The following is a 27524-nucleotide window of genomic DNA, read 5'->3' as shown; positions in this document are numbered from 1 at the left end:
TCCCACCTAGGTTCGTAGTACTTTTTTATAAACGGTGCACTGGATTCCAGAAATCACAAATAGTCTTAGTTGGGTACAAAAACAAGGTTTCATAAATTAGATATCGTAAATATGTACATACAATACAATAAGCTTAATTCCCACCTTAAGGTAGTTCCTGACAGTCAGGATAGAATTAGAACATTACAATAATATAAGTATACTCAAACTGATTAAACTGTAAATCTCTGAAGCAAGATTTCTTATTTTTTTACCCTTAAATACCTTAATCATGCATGATTATCACAATAACTCTCTAATCTCTTTAGTAGTTCAATCAAACCACACAAGATAACATTTATATCTTTTACAATCCCTTCATTGAAAGCAATTTCTTACTTTAAACATATTCTTAACCTCCTAGAACATATTATGTAACTCTATCACAATAGGAGACAATAAGATTTTTATGTAACCATCTCTAGATCACTGCAGTTCAGTCCTAATTAATATCATTAATGTTCTTTCTTCTGTATTTAGAACATGGCACAAATCTTTCATTCACAATCAGCAAAATACAAATAAAGTCTACTTATCTATCCTTGGTTCTGCGTCACGTCAAAAGGTCTACCAGAATCTGTCTCTCCTTAGACAAAATGTCCATGTGCTCCAATCTAGCTTTCTATGGACGGCCAGGCTTATTCCTTCCGTGGAGATACTATGTCTAGTTCTGCCGCTGCCTCTATTGAAACTCTCCAGAGTGGAGGCGCTGTCGCCCTCCACCTGCTCACGACACCGCGAGACGAGCACCAGGAGATCCAGGAACAAAAAGCTTTTTTCAAGGGTGCTAGACCCTTATATTCTCACCTTTCTTTCTCGGCAATTCTCGCATTCAGCAATGTCCACCCAATGCACTCACGTCACGGCGTCCAGCTTTTTCTGCTATATCCCACGTGCGCTGACGGCACGCGATTGCTTGGGGCGAACCGCTCCTTCGCATTGCTGCTCCGTGACCTTTGGACTTCACTCCCCCATCTTGAACTTGTGCTAACATTCTATATTTCTTAGTACACAATGCTCTATTAAACTTTGCTACAGGTCTACACTTCCATTATTATTTAACTAATTTGTGAGTGGTACAAAATGCATACTTATCTGTTTTCTCATAGTATGAAATATTGGATATATTTACAATGCATTATTTTAATACTCAGAGGCAAGCATGGTATAATGTTTCTTATTGTGTGTTCGCTCTGTTATACAATGATAAGATGAAATATTTTATGTTCCAACTTATCAGGGGATAACACCTGTTCTTTGCTTCAGAAGAGAACAAGCTACTATGAAAGAAATAAAATCAACCTTCCCATACATCAAGATATCTCAATGTATGGCAAGTCATTCCAGAAGAATCTGGAATGAACTACAAACAAATACTGACTGCAGATCAAATTGTCAAACCTCTAGATTTAATCTACCTCGACACTTCTGGAGGAAGCTAAATAGATTTAGGACTGGACAAGGCTGCTATGCCCTATTACTACATGTGTGAGGAATTTTAGTCATCTTTTTGCATATGTGGTGCTGATGACTGCCCTTCATATTCCTTCCATGGAGGTCTCAGGAACTTGCACTTACTCCCAAATAGTGCTAGCAACTGGTTAGATGAACTATTAATCTAAACAGTTCTGCTCATTAATTTCTTGTATTTTTATCCATACAAAAAATAAATAAATAAATCTGAATATACTCTTGTAAGAATATTTTTATGTTTTCGATAGATTCTAAGGCAAGTATAATGTTCATATTTTTGTCATGAAGCATTTTATTCATGTTGTGTCCCAATTTACGATTTCTACTCTAATCTTACAAATTCCTTTTATCTATATTCTTCTAACTTCTATGCCCGAGATTTTACCAAAACTTATACCAATATCTAAGTTATTGCTCCCCGTAGTACCCCTAATATTTGTATTTATACTGTGCCTTTTGGGATATTTAGTTTAGGATATTACATACATAAACAAGGAGAAAGAACTCAAATATATCTGAAAGTGTAACTATTGCAGTCGTGACACTTAACTCGATTCTCAACTTAAATTTTCCGCATGACTAAGTACAATATTTCCAAGTGGTTATCAACTGCACCATTTATGTTGTCATAAATAAGGAGAAAGTCAATCTCGAATATATCTCTTAGTATTTAAATATTATTGCAGTCGTGACTCTTAATCTCTTTCCTCAACATTAAATTTCCCGCGTGATTAGGTACGATGATTTTAAGCGGTGCATTGGATTAGCAACATCAGACAACTCTTTTATCATTGAACAAAGGGTTTATTAAGTTTCTAAACATGGTACAATTCAAATACTAAACTAAAATACTTAAAGACTAACATTAAATTATTACAAACAATATGGCTATTTGTGATTATGCTGCCATACACATTAATTCATAAATTCACCTGATGTGAACAAATTAGATCAATTCACACTATCTGATTATTCATACTGAAGTAGATTAACAAATCATTCACTGCTAACACATACTTGTGACATTTCAATTATTTTATACATTACATTAGGCATTCAATTCTTAGGATACGTAATTACTTAATTCACACTATTCCGTTATACCGTTAATTGCACTAACACACAATTATGTCATTTAAATATCTTGTGCAATATAATAGACATGCAAAAATACCTTAGGACTCTTAACCATTCACAAATCTTTAACACTAGTCAATCTACACATAACACATTCTATCATATACTAGAGTCCTAGTATAACTTCAAAACAGTTCTGTATTGGAATCACGATACTTTCCACAGACAAATTTCTAGCTAACATAGGTTATGATTTACAGTACCTTTCTTGAGCTTTTCGTATGGGCCTTTATTCTTTTCCAAACGAACCTCTGGTGTAACTTCTTGTAACTCTGGAATACTTTAGCACACATACATTTGCTCTACTATCAGCAACGAAGACATCGATCTCTTTACAGCTTTCTGCTTTGCGTAGTTATCACTTGCGTCGAAGCGAAGAAGATCCCTCCTTTTCTAGGACTCTATGGCAATTTTTCCTTTGCTTCCTACTCGGGAAAATGGGAATCAAAATCCCGCTCACTTTCGTTTCCGTGTTGTGACGAGGAGATATCAACCCTGTCGCCACTCAGGAAAACCCAGTGAACTCCACCGGAACCAAAACCAAACTCCAAGGCCAAAAGCAACTATCCAAAAAGGGTGTTCTCTCTGGGGGTTACCAACCCTTTTATAGCTGCTACCCTAACGGCACCTTTTCTTACTTCCTTTCTCCTCCTTCTACTTGTTTTTTTATCATCGACCAATTAGGGTGGCGTTTTCTCGCCAAACGTCATTTGATCGGCAAGCCCGTTCTCAATGTTTCAATCCGGGGATCGGCCCTAAGCAATAGCTTTGCTTTTCTTGTTTCTTGTGCTAGCCTGACTTAATCCCCTTTCAAAATTTTTCTATGAATTGTACTTAATAACTTAATCTCTCACATAACGTATTTTATGACTCACCCATTTCTACTTATTTACTTAACTCTCTCATTTTTAATCGTATTACAATATTAATCTATACTTTCCTCTGTTAGCTACTTATTTAGTTAGAATTCCTTATTTTAAGTCATATTACAATATTAATACATTCCTTCCTTTATCAGCTACTTTAACAACAACCCTTACGTTTTATACATTTTACTGGATGCAAGAAATTTTCCATTAAATAATTCATTTTTTTATGCAGGGGTTTTAATTTATGATATTTATTCTTCATGTTACACCATGATGGCTAAGAATACTATATTCCTAAGATATCAGGTGTAACACTCACAGGGTTTATTCTGTTAAGTAAATCAAATTATAAGAGAGAAAATAAATTTATTGTCCTTTATTTTAGCACATAATGTTTGTGCTTCATGCTGAGTTTCTTTATTAAAATTTTCGTTATTTATAATTTCAAAAAGTGCATCATAAATTTCTCCTGACTGATATCGTAGAGGGCGGATTGCATTAATTTTACTTTCCCATCGCGTTTCTGATGGCTGTTTCAATGTTAAATTTTTTACGAACTTTAAAAGGATTGCCCAACATTTGTAAGAGAATGAAAAGAAATTGTATATTTCTTGAATAATTGCAAAGAAACTAATTGTATCTGCATTCACTTTGGCTGCATCGTTAATGATTTAAATTTAGAGTATGAGCAGCACATGGCACGTAAAAAGCTTGAGGATTTTTGTTCGAAAGCAAATTGTGGAGCCCATATTCTTTCCTTTAATATTTTCTCTATTGCCTTACCCTTGAACTCGTATGTCTTCAATGGGAATGTTCCATTTTTCCAGTTGTTCCATTATTGTTGTGCATAAACTAGGTCCTGTGGAATATGATATATCTGCAAAACCTAAAAGGTTTTCTCTGATCATGACAATTCCATTGTCACAGAAAACAAAGTGAATAATAATGGTCATTTGTTCTGTTTTACTTGCATCAAACGTGCAGTCTAAAATTATGGAATAATATTTGATTTTCGATTTGATAATAAAATTGTATCCCTGATTGCATTACTTAAAGTTTCCAATATTTCATTTTGACTGTCTATACTGAAATAGTGTACTCTATTGTTTCGTTGTAGGGCCCTTTCAACATGATTTTCCATAACAGAATCAAAATTCGCAAACAGTTCGACTAATTTTAAAATATTGCCGTTATTCCTTTCATATAATTTACCAGATGATCCACGAAAAGCTAAATTTTGGCTACCAAGGAATTTTATAATTTCAATCAAGCATTCTAAAACACTCATCCAATGTTTCTTTTCCATTTCATACATGCTTTGAGTCTGGCAAACAACAGTAATTTTGTTTTTTAAATTTTTATCAAGTTCCTTCCATTTTAAGAAATTTTTCATGTGAGTTAAACTAGTCTCATGTCTATACAAAGTTGTACTTACATTTCTCCAATCGTTATAACCTTCTACAAGACTACTTGATTCAGTAGGTGCAAAAAGTTTGCAAAAAAAGCAAAAAACAGAATTTAAAGTTTCGAAATAAATGAGCCATGTTCTTGGCACGAGCTCCCCGTTTTCCATTTTTTTATTATAATACGTGTCGTCAAATTTACGACCATATGTATCTCTGGGATATATTATATTTTTCTTTTGAACAGGCCCCATTTCAATTAAAACAACTCGTAATTTTTCATCAATATTTCCCCATTCACCTGGATCTTCTAAATTTACAGAGACTAACAATGTGTTAGTTTTGTGGTCAACTACAACTAAATCTTCTCCTAACTGTTTTTCATTTAAATCATGCGTCTTATCTTGTTCAATAGTTGCAATAGTACTTTCATGCAAACTGGATGATGTGCACGGTCCTCAAACTCTGATTTCTGATGTATCGAGTTGGTTACAATCTGATTGAATATTTTAATATTTTAACAAATTTATTAAGAACCCCAGTTTGTTTCTTAATATCTGCTTCGTTCACAGCATGACGCTTACGATTTTGTGCACCGGATAACTTATTTTTAATTTTTGATTCCATTTCTATTTTATACCCACAAGAAATTATTACACAACACACGACACAGAGACGAAATAATAGTCTGCACTGCGCTACTGTCAGTAGCCTACTGAGATGAGTACCATATTACATAACACGACACAGAGACAAAATAATAGTCTGCACTGCGCTACTGTCAGTAGCCTACTGAGATGAGTACCATATTACATAACATGACAAAGAGACGAAATAATAGTCCACACTGTGCTACTGTCAGTAGCCTACTGAGATGCGTACCATATGACTGGTTAACTAGCAACAAATGTTTTGTACGAAAATTCGTTTCTGCGCATAAACTGGATGATGTGCACGGTGTACAAAGTTTTCACTTTAGATAGACTGCAGTAAACACAACATTCTGCAGGCAAGCATTTAACCTGCTCTCGCTGCAAAATTGTAAACAGCCAGGTGATGAAAGAGGTGGCGATATACAATTTTTTTAAAATTTTTAATTCGGTGTATCTGGCCTTATTTATTTTAATATTGATCACTGTAAGAATTTTTTGTTTTTATGATAAAAATTTTGTTTCTTAAAAATGAACTTATGAACCGTTTCCCGACGGAGACGCCCACATGCCTGCTTCCGCCGGCCCTGGCAGTGAGTATTAAAAATTGTGATAGTCAAGATGCCGTATGCTATTACACATGTTGTTTTACCTTGACTTATCCTACTCTCCCCTCAATTTTTTTCTTGTTATCAGGGTTTTTCAACAGAAGATGAGTTAGCCAATCTCATACAGAGGTTGCCAAGAAGAACACACACAACAGACAATGAAGATAGGTATGATTAACTATACTATCACAAGCAGTAATTAAGTTACTAAGATGACAAGTTACTTGGCCATGGCAGAAAAACGAGCCTAACAAACAGAGGAGGGAAACCAAATTTTGTCGTTTACATCTTTCTGCATAGATGATTCACGATATGAATATGTGTCAAAACAAAAGTTGAAACAAAGATAAATTTTGATTTATTTTTTTATGGAAATAATATAATATCAAATATGAAATTGTGTTGGCTTGGTTGACTAAGGTTAGCATATCCACTCTCCAGCAAAAGACAGTGGGTTTGAATCCTGCAATGATTATGATTTCTTTTCATGGACCATTTCCATGACTTTTTATTTTCTGTGAAGTTCTCATATTTCTATCTTTGCAGACAATTTGATTGTATGCTTCCCTGGCTAAGTCAATCAATGTTTTCTTTATATTTGGTTCTAGGTTTGCTTCTTGTTCATATTTGTAAATTTAAGTCTCTACAGTTCAATTCTGAAAGTAGATTCAATTTTGGTTCTTCTATTTCAAAACTGTACCCATTTGCTTTTTTTTTATTAAAAATAGAAACAATCACTATTTCAAAAACTAAACCCATTTTCTTTTTTATTAAAAATAGAAATAGGTACAATCACTGATGTTTATGCTGCTCTAAACTAAGTGGCAATCGATTTTTATTTCAAACCTGCTATATACTTTTGTTTCATAAATTAGTATTATCAACTTATATTACTTATACTGTAGATATTATCAACAGTAACAATTCAATAAGATTCTATTTCTTCTCTCAGAAATTCTTGTGTGAAATGTTACTTGTGTGTAAAGCTTAAGTGCTGGGAAAAATGGGAAAAACTCGTGATAAAAGTTCAATGGAGTGAAACAGCACTAGAAAATGCTTAAACGAGTATTTCACTTCCAATATTTTGTCTCAGTTACAGAGACATCGTCAGGGGGTACAAAATGAGACTTGTAACACACACACACACACACACACACACACACACACACACACACACACACAGGCAAAAAGAATACAATGCAGCTATAGGTTACTGTCTAGCCTGATCAATCCAGGGCTTCATCCGTCACCTAGTGAATGTCTTGGAGATTACCATGAAATTGGCACCTTGGGCAGTCGTTCAAAATATGAGTGATTGTCTGAGTCATGGGAAGAAAAGTCACAATGAGAGTGGTCTGACAGTTTACATTTGTGCGGTAGGTAGCCACATCTGACCTGGTTGGTTCGGATGCTGATTATTCCAGAAGAAACTTAGACGAAAGAGCAAAACTAGGCTGTGGAGAACAAGGATCTTCAACCAGGAAGCCATTTGTTGGGAGACTGTTGGATATTCTCTCCATGTGTCAGATGTTGATGGTAAGGCAGCTGAAGAGAGTTCATCCATGGACCAGAAAAGTTTCTTAATTTTAGGTGGAGACTAGGTGGATTTTTGAGAATCCAGCGCAGGGGCAAGAATGCAATGCTCATTACTTTATTAAATTCTTTAATTGAGGCTTGTTTTTTTCCATATATTTGGTGGATCAATTTTGGACAGGACAGGCAACCAAGGGAGAGGGGTGGTTCTCAGTGTTCCACTAATTGTGCACATGGTAGAGTTTAGCCAGATATCTATGATGTGTGTGTGAACTTCTTTCCTAGATAGTGCACAAGAATTCTCTGTAGAGAATGCAGGGCTGGTGCTGATGACCTTAGAACTTCTGCTCCACAACCTCAGGATGTTCCAGCAAGCCTTGAAGTGATATTTTTCGTTTTAATTTTGTTGGACAGGTTGGTGATGTACCTTTTATAAGTTATTCTTATTCTCTATAAGAATAACTTTTATAAGTTATTCTTATAGAGAAACTTATACGCTGGTTAAACATGATAACTAATAATTAAGGAATTGACAGCGTATACTAGAAATATGAATTAAATAAACTTTAATATATACTTTCCGATATTTCAGCAAACGTCACGTTGCCATCTTCTTGGGAACTTAATACAAAGACAAGTGCACGCAAGTACTACATAACAGCAAATGAGAACCGAGGCTAGGAGCTAACGTTTTCCTAAAGTCCTTGACATCATAGATCAAGTAGAGGTTTTATATGTATCCATCCAGTTAACAAGATCATCACATCTTGGTTGTTAGAGGAATAGCCCCACATGGTGTGATAAGAATTGAAGTCGCCAACATAGATAGCAGGGCAAGGTGGCGACCAGTCTATCTGGTCAGGCCAGGAATGCAATGGAGGTTTGAGATGTAGATTGTTTTATTTTGAATTTTAATGGCTATGGGATATTCTGTTTCTGGCACACATTGGATTATGTCCTTGAGTCTGGGCTGGATGTAGGCTGCTAGGCTATGCTTGGGATGGCAGTTATAAGACACGAGAATTAGGCCTGGGAGAATTAGTCTGTTGAGAGCTGTGCGATCCATCACAGTAAATTCAGAAGAGAAAGATTATTTTTAGACACTGCTGCTGCTCTTGAAAATCAGCCTAATTTAAATAAATATGGCTGCATAAAATTTCTGAAAATATCAGAAACACTAAGACTTCGAGATCTCAGTTTACATCCTAGGCCACCAACAGGTGTCGATAGAGGGTGCCCCCCCCCACCTAGTTCAGGACTCTAGTCTTTCATCCACGCGTTGTAATTAGTTTTGTGCTGCCTTTGTGTGTGTATGTGTGTGCGTGTGTTACAAGTCTTATTTTGTACTTCCTCATAATGCCTCTAACTGAGACAAATTATTGGAAGCATTAAATACTACTTTTAATTGTTTCCTAGTGCTGTTTCACTCCATTAAACTTTTATCATGAGAAATGTCAACCTGATGAAAAAAATGCAATTAACAGAATCTGCAGGTGTAAAATAAAGATTTTCACTAATTCAAAATGATGTTTTGTGGAGCAGGCACAAGGTACCCAAACACTACTAATTAAAAGTTATTGGAATTTAATTAGTTATTTTTTTTAATCAGTAACTTATATGAAATAATGCAGTTTTATATGTAAGCATAGTTAAATAATTAACCTTAGACTTTCCCTCTAAAGCTCCAGTTCCAGCATAAATTTTGCTCACTTGATCACCATTCTGAATCCACATTTGCCGAAAAACTTCTTCAAATCGAGATCGCATTTGAGGCTTATCATGAAGTCCAAGACAAGAGAGTTGCTCTAAGAGTATCTGCATTGGGAGTAGGGGAAATAAAAAGTCGTTATCAAATTATTAATCTTTTATAACCTAATTAAATAACTGCATTAAGATTTTTTATAACCTAATTAAATAACTGCATTAAGATTAATAACCTATTTAAGTTATAACTACCCATTCCATCAACTAGAAAAAAAAATTAGTGTACTGTACCTCCTCCCCATCCTCAGGTTTATTATTAACCACAGTTTCAGTTATCTGTGATCAACCCCGTCGTCTGAAAATATTAAATGGAAAATTCCAGAAATAAACAATTTATAATTACACAGACAAAGCTGATACTAGATCCAACATTATTTCAAAGCCGAATATTTGTAGAAACTATGAAAGTTTTGCAAGCTGACTTGAGAGCTTACATAATACAATCCTCGGCATCCCCGAGTTGCCTTAGCATGCACTCAGGGATGCCGAGGATTTAGTAATAAACAATTTATAAGTTGTAAATCTTGCGCAGTCCAGTCTGGGACATGAATCGCCTGTTTGTCCAAGCATATCCACATTGTACCATATATGCTACCTGCCTGTTAGTCACTTTTTGAAAATATTAAATGGAAAATTGCATAAACAAACAATTCATAAGTTTAAAATTGCATGCCGTTCTGTGTAGTTCTCAGTTATGAGATCAACTGCCACAGTATTGCAGTGATTATGTTGAAGTAACCCTTATTTTACTTAATAATGGCCCCAAAGCGCAAGAGTAGTGATGCTGGCAATTCAAATATGCCAAAGAGAAGCTGTAAAATGCTTCCTTTTAAGTGAAAAGGTGAAAGTTCTCGACTTCATAAAATAAATAATTAAAAAAAAAAATCATATGCTGAGGTTGCTACGATTCCATTCACATTCAGATAACGTTTATTACAGTTTGTTGTTATAATTCTTCTATTTTATTATTAGTTATTGTTGTTAATCTCTTACTGTGCCTAATTTATAAATTAAACTTTATCATAGGTTTGTATGTATGTATAGGAAAAAACATTGGAAAAAATATAGGAAAACTGCACCCTATATATATATATATATATATATATATATAGAAAGTATTTTTACCTTGGGTATAAAATATGTTAAAGATACCAAGCAATTTTAAACCTGGTTTTACTCCATTTCCCAAGTAAGCAAACAGACTAAAAGTCAAGTTTGCGCCTGCAATTGATGCAAGTCTAACTGATCCCACAGGTAGTACAGGACCAGGGCAACTCGTGGCAAAGGTGGAACAAGCTCCGATCACTAATCTTAATATTTACCCTTAATGCCTAAACACATCTCCAAGAAGGGGATGTATGATGTTTTGTATTAAAGGCCATTAGTGATCGGAGCTTGTTCCACCTTTGCCACGAGTTGCCCTGGTCCTGCACTACCTGTGGGATCAGTTAGACTTGCATCAATTGCAGGCGCAAACTTGACTTTTAGTTCTGTTTGCTTACTTGGGAAATGGAGTAAAACCAGGTTTAAAATTGCTTGGTATCTTTAACATATATATATATATATATATATAGGGTGCAGTACTAATCTGTGGTTTCAGGTATCCATGGGGGGATCTTGGAACATATCCCCTGCAGATAACGGGAGGAACTATTGTATGCAAGTCTTGTAGGCACCATAGAAATACTATGTTATTGAGGACAGTTTGTTATAGTGAATTTCCTTTAGAACAGCATCATGACTCCATAATTTTTTTTTTCTTCGTGTTTTGGTAAATTATGATGAGCAAGTTTGTTATAAGTCTTTGCTATAGTGAGGTCAATTGTAATGCTCTTGCAGAGGTTTTATACAAAAAACATAGAATTATGAAAACAAACAAATAAATATGCCTATTTTTAAAGAAAAAATATATATTAAATAAAGACATCAGTAATTCATCAATATATATAATATTTACTACCATTTTATTAGAATTACAAGATACTTGCCCCCACTCATGCATATGTGCTTGATCTGACCTAACATTCACCCAGAGAGAGAACAAGGACATCATCTTTGAAATCAACTTGAAGAAAAACACCAAAAATGGAGACAACAGTTCAATCATCGACTACAAACAAGCAAGATTAGTATAAAAATCAAGTGGCACCACTAGTAATGACCATGGAAACCATTATGCAGGCAGTGGCAGAAACGTGCAAGACTCTTGCAGTCAAATATATGTCCCATAGAACCTTGCATATCCTCTTCACTAACATTCATGGACAATTTCAACCTTAATAGTGTCCACTACCATCTTCAGTCTACCAAACCCCACCTGCTCTTTTTGACAGAAACTCAAATTTCACCTCTCCCAGAACTATTCATCTCAACTTTCCAAACTACACACTCCTTAACTCCTTCTGACCCAAGGGTGGTATCTGCACATATATCTGCTCTAACATACCTTGCCAGAGAGCACCCAACCTACAATTGTCCAACTCTAACCTTTCGGTTGAAAATATCCCTTTCCCATTCAGTCAAATTCATTTGCTATCTCTATCGCTCCCCTAATGCCATCAACCACTGCAAGCTCTTTAATTTCCTCTAGTCCCACTTTCTTAACAGTGAAATCATCCTCCTAGGAGATTTTAATGTCTCCAACACTAACTGGCTTTCCTCCTTCAGTTGTACAGATCTTGCAGACAGAGATACTGAAATATTTGCATCACAAACAACCTTACACAAATTGTTCACATGCCAACCAGAAAACCAGATAACCCAACCCACTCTCCAAATACTCTAGATCTCTTCCTCATCAATAACCCTTCCAAATACACAGTGAATGTAGTGGGCTGCCTAGGTAATTCTGACTACAATCTAGTGCTGTCTCCTCCCATGCAACAACACTCACACAGCCACTACCATAAAAGAGTAGTTTGGCATTATAACAGCACCAAGTGGACACAAAAAATCCTTCCCAGCATGGAAACATATTGTACATTCCCCCATACTACTCTGAACTGCCGTCCCCTAACTAAACTCTGGCTCTCCAAAAGATGTACCAAATCGGTACAAATAAAAAAATCAACTGGCTTACATCAAGAACTCCATCCTCCCTTAGTGCTTATACTCAAGCCCAAAATAGCTGCAAGAAAACTATCAATGCTTCCAAAACAGAGTTTGAAAGAGCAAAAAGCAGGAAAAACCTGAGGCCTGTCCAAACAGCAGCCAAGTGTTTTGGTCTCTTGCTAAAGCAATTGGTCATAACTTTTGTCCAGCACTGCTCCCACCCATATCATACCCATATGACTTTATTGCATCATCACCCACAGAAAAAGCCAATCTCGTGGATTCACACTTTGCCTCCAATGCACACATAACTTACAATAGTAAATGTTCCCCAACCATTCCAGTCCCCTATATCCCTTTGCCAGAAAGAGATCAGATGCACTTAATATCTCCAGAGCTTTTCACCAGGTCTGGCACAAAGGTTTACTAAACAAACTCTCATCATTTGGTCTGTCTCAGGACTTCTGCAGTTGGATTGTCAGCGTTCTGTCTGGATGCACACTATGTGTGATGGTGAAGGTTCCTTATTCTCTCACAATTCAACTAATGGCACAGTTCCACAAGGTTCTGTTCTCTCGCCAACCCTTTTCCTTTAATATATATATATATAACCTACTTCAGTTGACCACCAGTCCAATAAACAGTTTTGCATATGACAGCACATTGCACTCCTCCCTTTCATTTGAAAGGGAGGAGTGCAATGGGCTGTCAAACCCACAGAACATCGACCACCACTGCCTTCAATTCTGATCTTTAAGCCATCCTCCAATGGGGTTCAGATAACCTCTTCAATTTCAATGCTAGCTAAACGTAGTTCTGTCTAATTTCTCATGAAAAAAGAACCATTTTCTCCCAGTATTATTTTTGACAACACTCAAATTTCCACACAAGATAAGATTTCTCTTCTTGGAATCACTCTGACATCAAGTCTCTTCTGGTATACACACATCACAACCATTGTATCTTCAGCTTCTAAAAAATTAGGATCTCTCTCTCTTTCACTCAAGGCATTACTTCACCTCTGAACAGCTGTTAACCTTATATAAATCATCCTAGTTACTGAATAATGCTCTCACATTTGGTGTAGGGCCCTTAAGAGCACGCTCTAAATGCTTCACTCGATACAGAGGAGAGCAATTAGATTAATGACCCATCTCTTACCAACTCACTCCTCCCACATTTGCAAAGATGTTTGGTTTCTGCAATTTGTGTATTCAATAATTTTTTCCATGGCAAATGATCATCTGAAATAGTATCAATAATTCTTAGTGCTAAGCCCATTGGAACACATGCAGCTGCTGCCCAACATCCCAAGTACATCTTGAAACCCAAGAACAAGTTTCTTTTTCTCCTCCACGTGTTCCCCAAGGAATACAATATACAGGCTTTTAAATCAAATGTGAACAAGTTTCTTTTCTTTTCCAACCCACTACCCATATATATGGTACTAATGTGCTATAGGCTGATTAACCAACCTCTCATGTATGGGCTCAATATAGAACCAGTAAAAAAAAAAAAAAAAAGGGGGGGGGATTCTGAAAAATAACAAAAATAAACTATTTTTATAACTATCAAAAACTTAATTTTTATTAAAAATAGCATTAACTCAATGAATGGCTAACAAACTGTAATACGTATGTGTCAGTTAATATATCACACATCTAATGTGATCCATTTTTACTGTTATCATTTATTGAAATACCGAGTGCTTTTCTTTTCTTGATTATTAGCGCTTGGGGGACATCCTGTCATATTTGCAGAAATGGTAGATCCTGAAGCAACAGCAGTTCTAATTTTCTGTTCATTTTTCTTTATGGTATTTATTGTTACTTCAATATGATATACGTTGCAATATACGATAATTTTTTTTTAATGCAATTAAAAAATTTGCATCCCTGATTCTAGAGAAACAGTTTCTTTTGAGCAGTGCTTTTTTTTTTCATCAGGCATAATTCAGGGCTTGAATTTAATTCAAAAGATAGAAATTATTCCAATATGGTTCTTAAGAACAAAGTTTAGTAATTCATGGCTTATTTTTAACGTTCTAAAGTCCTATTTTTTTTGGTGCCCTCTAACAAAAAAAAAAAAAAAAAAAAAAGCTATGTGACAGTTTCTCTTAGGATAACAGTCTTCCAAATTTTCGGCAAATTAATGCAACCATATTCATTAAGATTGTGAGAATTCTTCAAAGCAATTGTTGACTCAAAAAATAATCTTTCAGATCTGTAACGACTCCTAAATAGCACATTCATTTTCTTCCATCTAATCCTGTGTGAAGGAGTGTCCAAAGCATGGTCTGCCAGTCCTGACTTGCCATAGTAATAGTAGCGAATGTATTTTTCATGTTCTTCAATTCATCTTATTTATTCATCCACTTAACTGGAAAAAAAAAAAAAAAAAAAAAAAAAAAAACTCCAAAAATGATTAGACCAAGTCATATCCTGGCCTCCTGAAACCCTTCAAACACTTAGACCCTATCATCCTAGGCCACCTGAAATTTATCGATTAACCAAAAATACACAAACAGAACATGCCCCATAGCAGACAGTATCAGTTCCCACACTTGCAAACTAGTTGAATACTTTATTTAAGAATCCTCCTCTCTTGGTTGTCAAACCAAGAAAGGAGGATACTGATATTATGGTCAGTCTTGATATAGTCTCCCTATTCAATAATGTACCTGTAAAAGAAACCTCAGAATTCATTCAGACTAACTATCTTTCCCCCAACATAGACATCTTATTCAGTTTTACTGTGAACTCTGGATATTTCACATGATAGAGAAAACCTAAAGGTAGACTGAAGGCACAGCTCTGGGCACTCCTCTTGCCAATCTTTTCATGGAACATTTTGAAAACACAGTCCTAAACCTCTCACAAACTTACAGCATGAATGATGTGCTGTCCGTTTGGTCACATGGCTAGGAGAAGTTGGAAATATCCTTAGCATGACAAAAAAGGTAACATCCAAGGATCCATTTCACCATTAAAAAGAAACAATAGCTTGCCATTTCTTCACACTCGATACAGCCCACATCTATAACATCACTACCTCTCATAGCAATATGGTGTCATCAAAATCTTAGCAAACTGAGCTATAACCATTTGCTCTGGCCACAGAATTCAATCACATCCAGGACACTTTTAAGCCAATGGCTTTCCCTGTCACAAAATCAACAAACTAATTCCACTCCCCCACAAAAAAAAAAAAATAATAATAATCAGAAGACAAATCCATTGCCATTCCCTACAGCCAGGAAACCAGAAAAAATCTCAAGTGTACTAAAAAAAAAAAGAATGATACAGAGATCTTCAGCAACTCTACTAAAATACAATTTCCCTCATCATAACAATCCTGGGGTTTGTAGTACCCCTAGTTCCTGCAAATATTTGCATATTTTGGACAAAGAGAAAGAAAGAATGCCAATATTCATCAGGAGGAACACAACTATGTCCATTATCTACATTACAGCTGTTCTGAAGTAGTAGACCACACTATGGATGCAAATCACTGCACCCAGTGGAACATAACCTCCCTTTTATACAGGAACAGATACAAATTAGAGAATATTTCTAGAATCAGCCATAGCATTTCATGTTCTCCAAATCTGAACAAATCTGGCTGCCTTACTTTCCAAAAAAACCTGGAAGGCAGTTATATTGAGACCTTCAGCAAGATTCCATCACTGCACCAATACAGGGTGACAGTTAGGATTGTAGACTCCTGCCTTTTGTACTCACAGGCTGTATTTGCCTTCCTGTTAGTGAGGCCATGTGTATGTGCTTAGTTGTATCTCTTTGTGCCCATGAAGATGGTTTGGTGACAAGGCAAAATACTGGCATAATAATTTATTATGCTAATTAAATTTAGTTACTAATTATCTCTACATGCGTATTTTCTCCACTAAACATCAACATGGATGATCAGCATCCAAGCATCCATACAAGATAAAGCAACTGAAGTTATGAGATCAGTAATGCTTTAAGATCAGCTAGCTTGCATTCACCTGAAAAGTGCATATAAAGGCTTCCAGGATCATAGATGAGAGTCGAACCCACATCAGTCCAAACAAAGAGCAAATATAGTGACATCCTCAGCTGTGCTACAGAGCCATTTCACAAAAATATATTTATTTTTTTCCATAATTCCCTTCCCAATTTCATTATATATGGAAAACAATACAAAGCAGGCATATGAAACCAAAAGTGTTCAATAAAGTATTACTTTCTTAGGTCATACACTGTCATGTATGACCTAAGAAAGATGGGGAAAATAGTACTGTAATTAACACCGATTTGTAATCTCCAACAAAACAGAAAGAACATTCGACTACAATATGTGCATTTAAAAGGTATGTGATAGTCCTGAGGTCAATCAACACAATTTTTTGTGTGATGATCTCTTAGGGCACTTGGACTTTTTTACTTTATGAAGACAATCAACATCTTCGGTATACCCTAAGACATGTTCCTAATGTTCTTGATGCCAGCCAAGAAGATCAGCAGCAGGGGGATATTTCCAAATAGTGATTATATTTTCCTGCAAAGCAGAGCTTTGTCCCACTGGAGGTTGATTAATAAGGGCTTATCTCAATAATATCTTACCAAAATAGGATGGAAAAGCCCCAAGGTCTTCCACCTCCACATATTCCCATCATAAAAAATTGCATAGGATGAGATCAGTGACCTTGAAGATGTTCTCGAGTACTGCTGAAAATACTACAAGATCCCACTGACACAATTATGCTGATTGCATAATGAGCTAGAGATGAACTAGGCTATCTTTGCTATCCACCATGAAAGAGTTAGTTCCCATAGTGAACATTTATAGCTAAAACTTGAATGTGTGCCGTAGCTTTTTTTTTTTTTTTAGGTTTCTCATTTATGTGTAATACATGGAAAACTATATCAAACTAATGTTTTGTATGAATGACCCTATACAATAGAAAGGAATATACATATAAAACAAAACTAAATATAACTTACTTCTAAACCAATAAATGTCTGCACTGAATTTGTTCTATCCAAGCAATCAAGACAGTTTGTCCTAAATGTACCTATCTGATACCTAAAATAAAGAAACTTATTCTTCTTAATTATTCACAGTACACAGCAGTTATAATAAGTATAGGAATAAGCCTATACAAGTCAGTAGTATTAAACAAATTATAGAAAACTTAATTCAAATGAAATAATTAATAGTTTCAGTTGGGACTAAATAACAATGAATAACTTAATTCTGGTAGAAGACAAGCAAGCTAGTTCTGTTCATGACCTCAAACAAATGACTTGTTAAGGATACAAAATTGCTGTGGTTCATCTTGTACTTAAATTGGAATGCAATACTTATTTAATTTCTATCTAGTGAATCAAATGATAAAGTAGTTAAGGATCCACCTAACTTGATACATTCAACCTAATTTCCACTTGATTATAAGTTGATGACAAAATCTGATTGCCTGACAAACATATTGTAAAAATAAATCAACTTCAACCAATTATTTTCTTCTTTTTAAAAGGGAACTTATGAAGACATTGCTTGAACATGGATGGGTGCTCTGTGCATCCATCTATGTCATCTCATCTCCCTTTTACCTTGCGGTGTCGAGGGTTTATTAATCATCGGACCTCAAACCGTTCACAGGATAAGGTGGTCAGCCTTACGCCCTGGTGTATCCTATGTCTGTGGTGCTGAGTTCTCAAGGCCGATTTGCCTGCTTTGCGGGATGAAAAATCCCAGCATAAACTTGGGAAAAAACCCAACTATCCACGCCCAAGACCGGCTTACTTGGCTATGGCTGAGGAAGATCCTTCAGCTCCTAACGTCTCTGATGGGAATCGAACCTAGGACACTCCTTCCCCAGGCATATGGTTGCAAAGCGCACAGCCACGAGGCTAACCGTGCTCCATCTATGTCATATTGTATTAATTATCTAATAAGCATTATGTAAATAAATCATGTCGGGATTTTGACTTCCTTTTGGAGGCACGTATTGCCATGCACCATGAAGGTCACTATCCAGATTGGTTTTAACCTTTATTGAGGTGATCTCATTAGGACCCTAGATCCACAGATATACTGAGTGCTGAATCACTAGCAGGTATCACCATATTATTTAAATACTCTGGGCAGGAGATAGTTGTAGCAAGTTTTTTCACTAGGCCAGGAAGAAATTATATCCTTATCTTTATCCTTTACACAAGCATGAGCAAACAACAGACTAAGTTAGAAATTGTTAATTCTTGACCACAAAGATTAATGAAAATTAACCATTATTTAGATATTGGTCAAGTGTAGGTGAATAACTAAATTAGTTATTCACCTACACTTGACCAATATCTAAATAATAGTTAATTGTCATTAACAGATTAAGTTATTTGTATATAAAGGCACTTGACTTCACACAAATTGCCCCAGTATCCCATAATGAGCAGTACACTTACTTTTGGAGGTGTATAAGGTGAATTTCCATGGATCATAGGAAGAGTCCATACCCAGACCAGTTCAACCTTTCCATGAAGAAAGGTGAATTAACTGGTCTCAAGACTAGCTGGTTTTCTTGTTTTTTCCTAATGAAAAACAAGAAAACCAGCTAGAAGAACACATGCAATTTACAGTCATAATAAACTGACCGCACTGCTTTATTTTTAAAAATAAAACAAACAAGCAAACAAATCTTCAAATAAACATGCAAAGGAAGCATACTGTGCATTATGGAATACTGGAGTAACTGAATGTGAGAACAATTATCTCTAATATATACAAGTAGCATGTGTACACTTATTTGCTCATACTTGGGTAAAAGATTAAGCCATGAACTTCTTGTCAAATATAATTTACCATCAGCTGATAATATGCTATGTGCAAGCATATATTATGAAACTCATTACATATTCCAGTCAATACTACAATTTCCAAGATAGGAATATACAAAAAATATCACAAAGACTGAAAAAGCCTATGTGAGAGAAATTGGCCAATCTGTACTATGTATCAGTGATGAAACATGACACACACGATACCAGCAAAACAAAACTTAAAGCACATATATTCACAACTTATTATTCAAATTCATTATTTCTAAGTAAACAAAGCAAAATAATTTCAAAAATACACTTTTAAATTATGATAAAAAAAATACATAAATAAATTAGAGATCTGGTGGTCCTAACTCTTACTGATTGTTAAAATTCCAGGTTGAATTGGAGGGAAAAGTAGATAAAATAAATTAAACCATATAGCTATTTAAGCTGTGATGAAAGGAATCTTATGTATGTAATTTCATGGTCTTTGCTCTTATCATTTAGATATAATATGCAAGAGTTTGGTGATATACCCTTATGCTAGAAGTTATAAGATGAATTAATCATTATGAAATACAGATAAAGCAAACTGGTGGAATGGAATGCTACAAAAATTTATTATATTGCTCATAGTTTACTACTCCTATCATTTTATGGCTGGTGATCCTACATACATACATCAGACTTACAGATTTAACAAACTCCTATATGAGGTCACTAGAAATGGTCTCCCTAAATTTCACAAACAAAGCATATGGCGAGTTGCCTTAGTATGGACCACATAGAAGACGTAGGCACTGCCCAAGTGTCTATATATTCACCTTTTAGTGGTCCATTTTGATAAGGTTTCACTGACCTGACATCTGTTTCGAACTGGTTGGTTCTGCTCAGAGATCAGGTAGAAACCTTAAGAGAGCAAAAACTCTCGTTCAGTACTAAGGAACTTGAAACATCAGAGAAATGTAATTTTTGAATATATAGATGCTTGGGAAGCCTATGTCTTCTATATGGTCCATACTAAGGCAACTCGTGAATGTATTCCCGTAAGCTCTATGGTCAACTTACCTTATGAAACTTTCATAGTTTCTAAATTCGGCATTGAAATAATGCTGGATCTAATATCCACTTGACATTGTTGAACTGAAGCCTTTTGGCTCTTTATTTTAGTAATAGCATATGGATTTTCACAAAAATGACATACAGCCATGCCATTGAAATCTGTAGTGGACTGAAATGCTTGTCCCAACTATTAAGCAATAATTTTATTATTTTTGGTCTTCTACCAGAAAGTCCATCAAGGGTGACAATGGCATGAACTTCATGAATTACCCAAATCCATCTAGAGCATACAGAGGAAAGCCAACTGCACAGACTGAGATGACTAATTCAATGCTGAAATTAAAAAAAAAAAAAATGAATAGCAAAATAAACTATATGCTGACTAATCACCACTGTGACCAAACCACTAACATGCAATAATAGAACAAAGTTTACCACCTATGTATAAAAATGGATTGTGTTTATTCACTCAGATTATGATTCTCTCACTTTTTATTTTATTTTTTTCCATACATATTTATACACCAGCACACAATACTAACATTTTTTAATTATTATTAAGCTGTTTTTGGTAGAGATTGAGTCAGCCAAATGTAGCAAAATCTGCGGTCTATTTATCTTACATATGAACTGGGCTGACTTATAAACCTCAATTAAATCAAACAAGCAGTGATGACAGCACAGTGGTAAAAAAACACTGACCAGGCATGCAGTCAGGAATACATATCCATACTTGAAGTAGAAAAAGCCATCAAAGGCTTGAAATGTGGAAAGGCAGCAGGAGTAGATAATATTCGACCAGAAATGCTTTATCCATCCATCTTTATCAGATCATAACTAGCTAGCTCCCTCAAAATGTTTCTTAAGTGATTATGTTTAATTCATTTCCATGATCCTTGTCCCATTTTGCACATCAATAAAACCTTTTTAGATCGATCTATGCATTCCTAGCTGGTTGTGATTCAAATTCTGATTTACAATCAGGTGACGGTTTAGTAAACTCTTGCTTTTTTTCACTTATATTTTTTCCCTGGCTCCATGTTTATTACACAATTTACTCCAAGGGATAAGCAAATATTAGATATGCAAGTGTCTATGTTACTGTTCCTCAGTAATATCCATGTTGCATTATTTAATGTCTCCCATTTATATTTCTTTAATTCTCTTGTGCATACCATCAAAGTTAGCTATTTTGAAATTCTGCCCTTAATGCATCTTAAATACTATTTCCCCTTTCCAATGGGGAAATAGTATTTAAGATGCATGGGAAATGATTGCTGTCACAAAGGAGCTCAAAGTAATTAACATGGTCCATCATTAATTCATCTAATGTCATCATCTAATTTAAGATCTTATCATCTCTGGTAAAAGTACTCATGCACGTTGCTTTAGATATCCATCCCAAAATTACTCTAGAAATTTAGTATCGATTGCATTTACCAGCTCTTTCAGCCTCTCAATATCCACCATATTAAAATCTCTTCCTTCCCAATAAATACTTTACTTTATCTCCTTAAGTAACCAGATAATAACATTATCATTACTTTCTCCACCATGGTAACATATTCCCACCCTCAAATGAACAGAGCTCATATATTATGCACCATGCTCTCAAATTCTCATTCCGAATAGAAAATTCAATCTATAATCAATCTCGTACTCAATTTTCTCTAATTAGCAATAAAAAGACCCTTCTACTTTTTTCCTATTCCCTCTCTTCTGACAATTTAACTGCCCTTATGCATTTTGATATTGTCAACATACTCAAAAATCCGCACAGTATATGGTTTAATCTCTCAGGTTAATAATTTAAACAACATGAACTTATTCTTTAAGCTTTGTGCATTAGTATATACGAATATAATAAATTTAGTTTAATCCTTTATCCAAGTGTGAGCAAACAAAGTTTGTCCCTGAAAGTATCTTCAGGACTGGGGTAAGGTGGTACAACAACAGGGCAACTCATTGCAAAGGTGAAACAAATAATGCAAAACACATCTCCTTGCGGATATGCCTAACGTTATGCATTAAGGGAAGGGCCACTACCCAGACTAGTTTCGACCTTTATTGAGGTCTCTTCAGTGGGAGCCAGGCCCAAGTTGAGATACCAGGCAGAAGCATTAGCAGGTCATCTCTACCTATAGGAGTTGCCAAATGGTGTGCCACCCTTTTTTAATAAATTACTCTGGATTTAGAGAAAGATGTTAAAAGTTTATTTTTCACTTGATTAGAGTATAATAAATTTAGTTTAATCCTTTATCCAAGTGTGAGCAAACAAAGTTTGCACCTGAAAGTATCTTCAGGACTGGGGTAAGGTGGTACAACACCAGGGCAACTCATTGCAAAGGTGGAGCAAGCTACCAACACTCCTGTCTCAGTATCTCCTATAATGCAAAACACATCTCCTTGCGGATATGTCTAATGTTATGCATTAAGGGAAGGGATACTACCCAGACTAGTTTCGACCTTTATTGAGGTCTCTTCAGTGGGAGCCAGGCCCATTTGGCAACTCCTATAGGTAGAGATGACCTGCTAATGCTTCTGCCTGGCTCCCACTGAAGAGACCTCAATAAAGGTTGAAACTAGTCTGGGTAGTGGCCCTTCCCTTAATGCATAACGTTAGGCATATCCACAAGGAGATGTGTTTTGCATTATAGGAGATACTGAGACAAGAGTGTTGGTATCTTGCTCCACCTTTGCAACGAGTTGCCCTAGTGTTGTACCACCTTACAGTCCTGAAGATGGTTTTCTCCCAATATGAACCTCTTTCCTATTACTACCTGGAATACCCTTCACATCTGCCTCAGCCATAAATTTTCTTAGGTATTGCTTAAATTCTTAAAATACTTCGGATTTTTTGGTTTTTGCTCAACTCAATGAAGTATTTAAGTATTTAAGCAGATACCATTATAGTAACACAACTTACTTAGAATCCAATTGGCTACTAGAATGCTCTGACAATTCTAGCTATCAAATTCGGACACTATATTAATAAAATTTATATTTTTTGCTCCTGACTTAGCAGTTAACATAAGTGCCCAAAACTCCTCCTGTAGTTCTTACAAGAACCCAGTTTAGATCATTTGTTTCCTCTAACATAAATCAGAATTTTTATAATTTCCCTTAAACATCACTTTATTTATATCACTAACACTCATTCTAGGTAAACATATCTGAGTAATATGCTTGTAATCTAGACTGGATAAAATATTCTGCACCTTTATCATACACACATCGCAGAGTTTTTAATGTTAATACTTAAATCTGAATCTGTGTAAACATACAGTCAAGTGATTGATCTGGACTATTAAAATCATCAGATTCATAATTAAAAGTCAGCTATTTCTCACCCAAACTGTCAGTAGTATTATCTATCCTCAATTTGTTGCTTTCAATCCAGAACACTTATATTTTCCAAAAAAGTCATCTTTTACTGTACTATTTTTCTCTCCAGATGACTCACCCCAGTTTCTCTTACCTCCCTCCAGCAATTTTCTACATTGAAACAATTTTCACATTTCAGTGATTCCATTAACTAATCCAACAGTCGAATAACATTCAGTAAGTGCCCGAATTAACAGACATAATGTAAAATTCGATGTAGCGTAAATTTCGACATTATCATTGCATCAACTTTTACAGGGGTCACATCCAAAATTCCCAAAACTAAACTTGTAATTTTCTATGTGAATAACACTAAAAGCCAATGTATTAAAAACTAGAGGAATTAGCATGATAAATTGTGTAAATAGAACATGTATGAATATGTTAAGTTCAAAGGCAATGCCTTAGAAATCGGAAATATATTATAATTTTCTATGTAAACATACAGTCAAATACTAAAAGCCCATGTATTAAAACCCGGAGGAATTAGCATGCTAAATTGTTTAAATGCAGTACTTAAGGGTCAAAGCTGAATAAGTGAGAAGAGACCTCCACACAGCCTTTAAAGGAATGCAGAGAACCGACCAAGGTTTCTGACCTAATGTCCAATGCTCACCTCCTCGTGGTGCACCCTGTTGGGTAACTACCAGATAATGAACAAACGAGGATGGCCTGGCAATTTGAGATTTAGCCGACCAAATTGTACTCTTATTGGCTTAAACCAATATACAAAATTATTATATGACCTGACAAAATTTCATGCCTGCTGGGAAGTCATCCGGAAAAACAAGGATCCCGTTGTTTTCACCGGGGAACGAGGGCGAACAGCGAAAAGTCAGCTACTGGAACAATTCTGAAAGCACACAACAACTCAACATCACCAGAGTTAAAGATCGGTACTATCAACATAACAAGAATGGGGAAATGGACAATGAGACTTATTTGTGCCTATGGTCCCACAGAAGGTTCTACTAAGGTAGACGTGGAGGAATTTTTTGATGATTTATAGAAAGCAACTGACACAATGAAAAAGGAACAGTTGGTCCTTGTTGGGAATCTAAATAGCAGACTAGGAAATGATTTCCCAATATATTTTGGGAAAATTTGGAGAAAACAGCAAAGCTAATAATAATGGCAAATATCTGTTGGATTTCTGCTCACAACATGGACTGGTTATTATTAACACCATGTTCCAACATAAAAATGTGCACAAATTCACATGGAGAGAAGAGACAATGAATAAGAAATATCTCATTGATTATGTTATTGTTGATAGTGATGTTTTCCCTGCTGCAGGACACAAGAGTGTACCGAGGATTTGAAATTAAAAGTGACCACTATTTAGTCTTGAGAAGGATAAAATTGAATTTCATTTTGGAAAGAATAACATTTAAGAAAGTTTTAAAGTGAATAAAAGTTGAGCAGCTCTCAGATATGACTGTAGACTAAAATACACAAATATTATTCCAGAAAAAATGAAAAAGTTTGAGAACAGCAACCAAACCGTGGAGATTCAGAGGCAAGCTCAGAAGAAAACACTGATTGATTCAGCCAGATACCATTGTGGTGAGATTGTCTGCAAGGAAAGAAAAAACAGAACTCCATGGTGGACACAGGGACAATGAATAAAAAATATCTCATTGATTATGTTATTGTTGATAGTGATGTTTTCCCTGCTGCAGGACACAAGAGTGTACCGAGGATTTGAAATTAAAAGTGACCACTATTTAGTCTTGAGAAGGATAAAATTGAATTTCATTTTGGAAAGAATAACATTTAAGAAAGTTTTAAAGTGAATAAAAGTTGAGCAGCTCTCAGATATGACTGTAGACTAAAATACACAAATATTATTCCAGAAAAAATGAAAAAGTTTGAGAACAGCAACCAAACCGTGGAGATTCAGAGGCAAGCTCAGAAGAAAACACTGATTGATTCAGCCAGATACCATTGTGGTGAGATTGTCTGCAAGGAAAGAAAAAACAGAACTCCATGGTGGACACAGGAAGTTAAAGAAGCAGTGAAGGAAAAGAAGAAAGCATAAGAAAGGTTCCTGGCAAATAAGTCAGCTTGTGCTCTTAGAAAATACAGAGACAAATGTAAGAAAGCTAAACACTGTGTAAAACTGGCTAAACAAAAGTCATGGGAGGACTGTGGCAAGAACATCATCAAATTCCTGCCATGTACCCTCAAGAGGTGTACAGGATATGATAGTACTACATGAAAAATTTGCATCATTACTAACTTCCTATCTACAATTTTCCTCCAAATCAGTCTGTTACTTGTCAAGACTCCAACATTATCGGATCTTATATTTCTATCGTCTAAAGCACTTTGTACTGTATCAATCCACCTATATCTTGGTCTTCCTCTGGGTTGTTTTGCTGCCAACCTGGCAGTGAACACTTGTTTTGCTAATCTTTCTTCGCACATTCTGTTTAAGTGACTATATCACCTGAGATTAGCTAACGCATTCCTGGATGCTAACAATGTCAAGTTCTTTCCTAATATTCTCATTTTTAATATGATATTGCCATTGATACCATCTGTTCATGCCTATAATCTTTCTCAGGACTCTCACCTGTGGTCTCTAGTCTTTGGTCAAGTGTTTTACTTCTGACCCAGCTCTCAGATCCATAAGTTAAAACTGGTTTGAACACCGTCTTGTATACAGCTAATTTAGTGATCCAACTAATTTCTCTCTTATTCCATATGAATTTATTCAGTTGACTTCCCACCATACCAGCTTTGCTGATTCTGTTGTCTATTTCTATATTTAATTTACCATCTTCAGTAAAAATCGTGTCTAAGTAGTTGAAATGTTTTACTTGTTCCACAGGTTCTCCATTCACAACACAGTTGACATTTTCAATGATGCTGCATATTTTCATCGTCTATGTCTTTTTATTGCTGACCTTCATACCATATCTATTACAACAGCTATTCAATTTAGTCAGAGAATCTTGCAGACTTGTAGCAGATTTGTTTAGAAGTCTAACATCATCCGCATAAAGCAAAGAGCTGACATTAACTTCTCCAATTTTGATAATATGTTTAATACCACTTTCCTTCATAATGTGATCCATATAGATAATAAATAACAGAGGGGATAATGTACATCCTTGTCTGAGACCAGATTTAACATTAAAACACCTTCCTGTACTTCCTTCAATTCTAACTGCTGACTTACAACTCAAATAAAGACTAAGTATTGCTTGATATAATGTCCCATTGACACCATATAACTGTAGCGTATTGAATAGCTTCTCTCTTGGCACCTTGTCATATGCCTTTTCCAAATCGACAAAACTTAAATACAGATCTTTGTTATATTCCCATGCTTTCTCGACTATTTGTCGTAAAGTGAAGATCTGATCCTGACAGCCTCAATTTGGCCTGAATCCAGCTTGTTCTTCACCAAGCTTTTCTTCCACAATTCTTCTCAACCGTTTCTCATGTATACTTGCATACATCTTGCCAGGAACACTCAGTAGGGAAATACCTCTGTAATTCTCACATTGTTTTATTTCCCTTTTTATATATGGGTACTATGAGAGCTCTACTCCAATCATCGGGAATTCGTCCCTCTGTCCAGGCTTTCTGAATTATGCAGTGCAGCCACTGTAAGACTCTTATACCACCATTCTTCAGAATTTCTGGTCGAATATTATCTGCTCCTGCTGCCTTTCCACATTTCAAGCCTTTGATGGCTTTTTCTACTTCAAGTATGGATATGTATTCCTGACTGCATGCC

General features: G+C 35.5%; 1 protein-coding gene across 1 annotated transcript in view; it reads right to left on the bottom strand.

The window, feature by feature from the left end:
* Synj (synaptojanin) overlaps positions 1 to 27524 on the bottom strand; it is a 384587-nt gene that overhangs the window by 221501 nt on the left and 135562 nt on the right. Inside the window, exons 9-10 of the mRNA XM_090410710.1 lie at positions 17513 to 17594; positions 9375 to 9527 (exon numbers count right to left, since the gene is read on the bottom strand). Of these exons, the coding sequence (XP_090266836.1) occupies positions 9375 to 9527; positions 17513 to 17594 (235 nt within the window). The remainder of the gene's footprint in view (positions 1 to 9374; positions 9528 to 17512; positions 17595 to 27524) is intronic.

The sequence above is a fragment of the Typopeltis vanoorti genome, chromosome 20 (genome assembly GCF_054136105.1).
Source record: "Typopeltis vanoorti isolate ZY-2024b chromosome 20, IOZ_Tvanoo_1.0, whole genome shotgun sequence".
In the NCBI taxonomy this organism is placed as follows: domain Eukaryota; kingdom Metazoa; phylum Arthropoda; class Arachnida; order Uropygi; family Thelyphonidae; genus Typopeltis; species Typopeltis vanoorti.
This window is presented reverse-complemented; position numbering and strand designations above follow the sequence as displayed.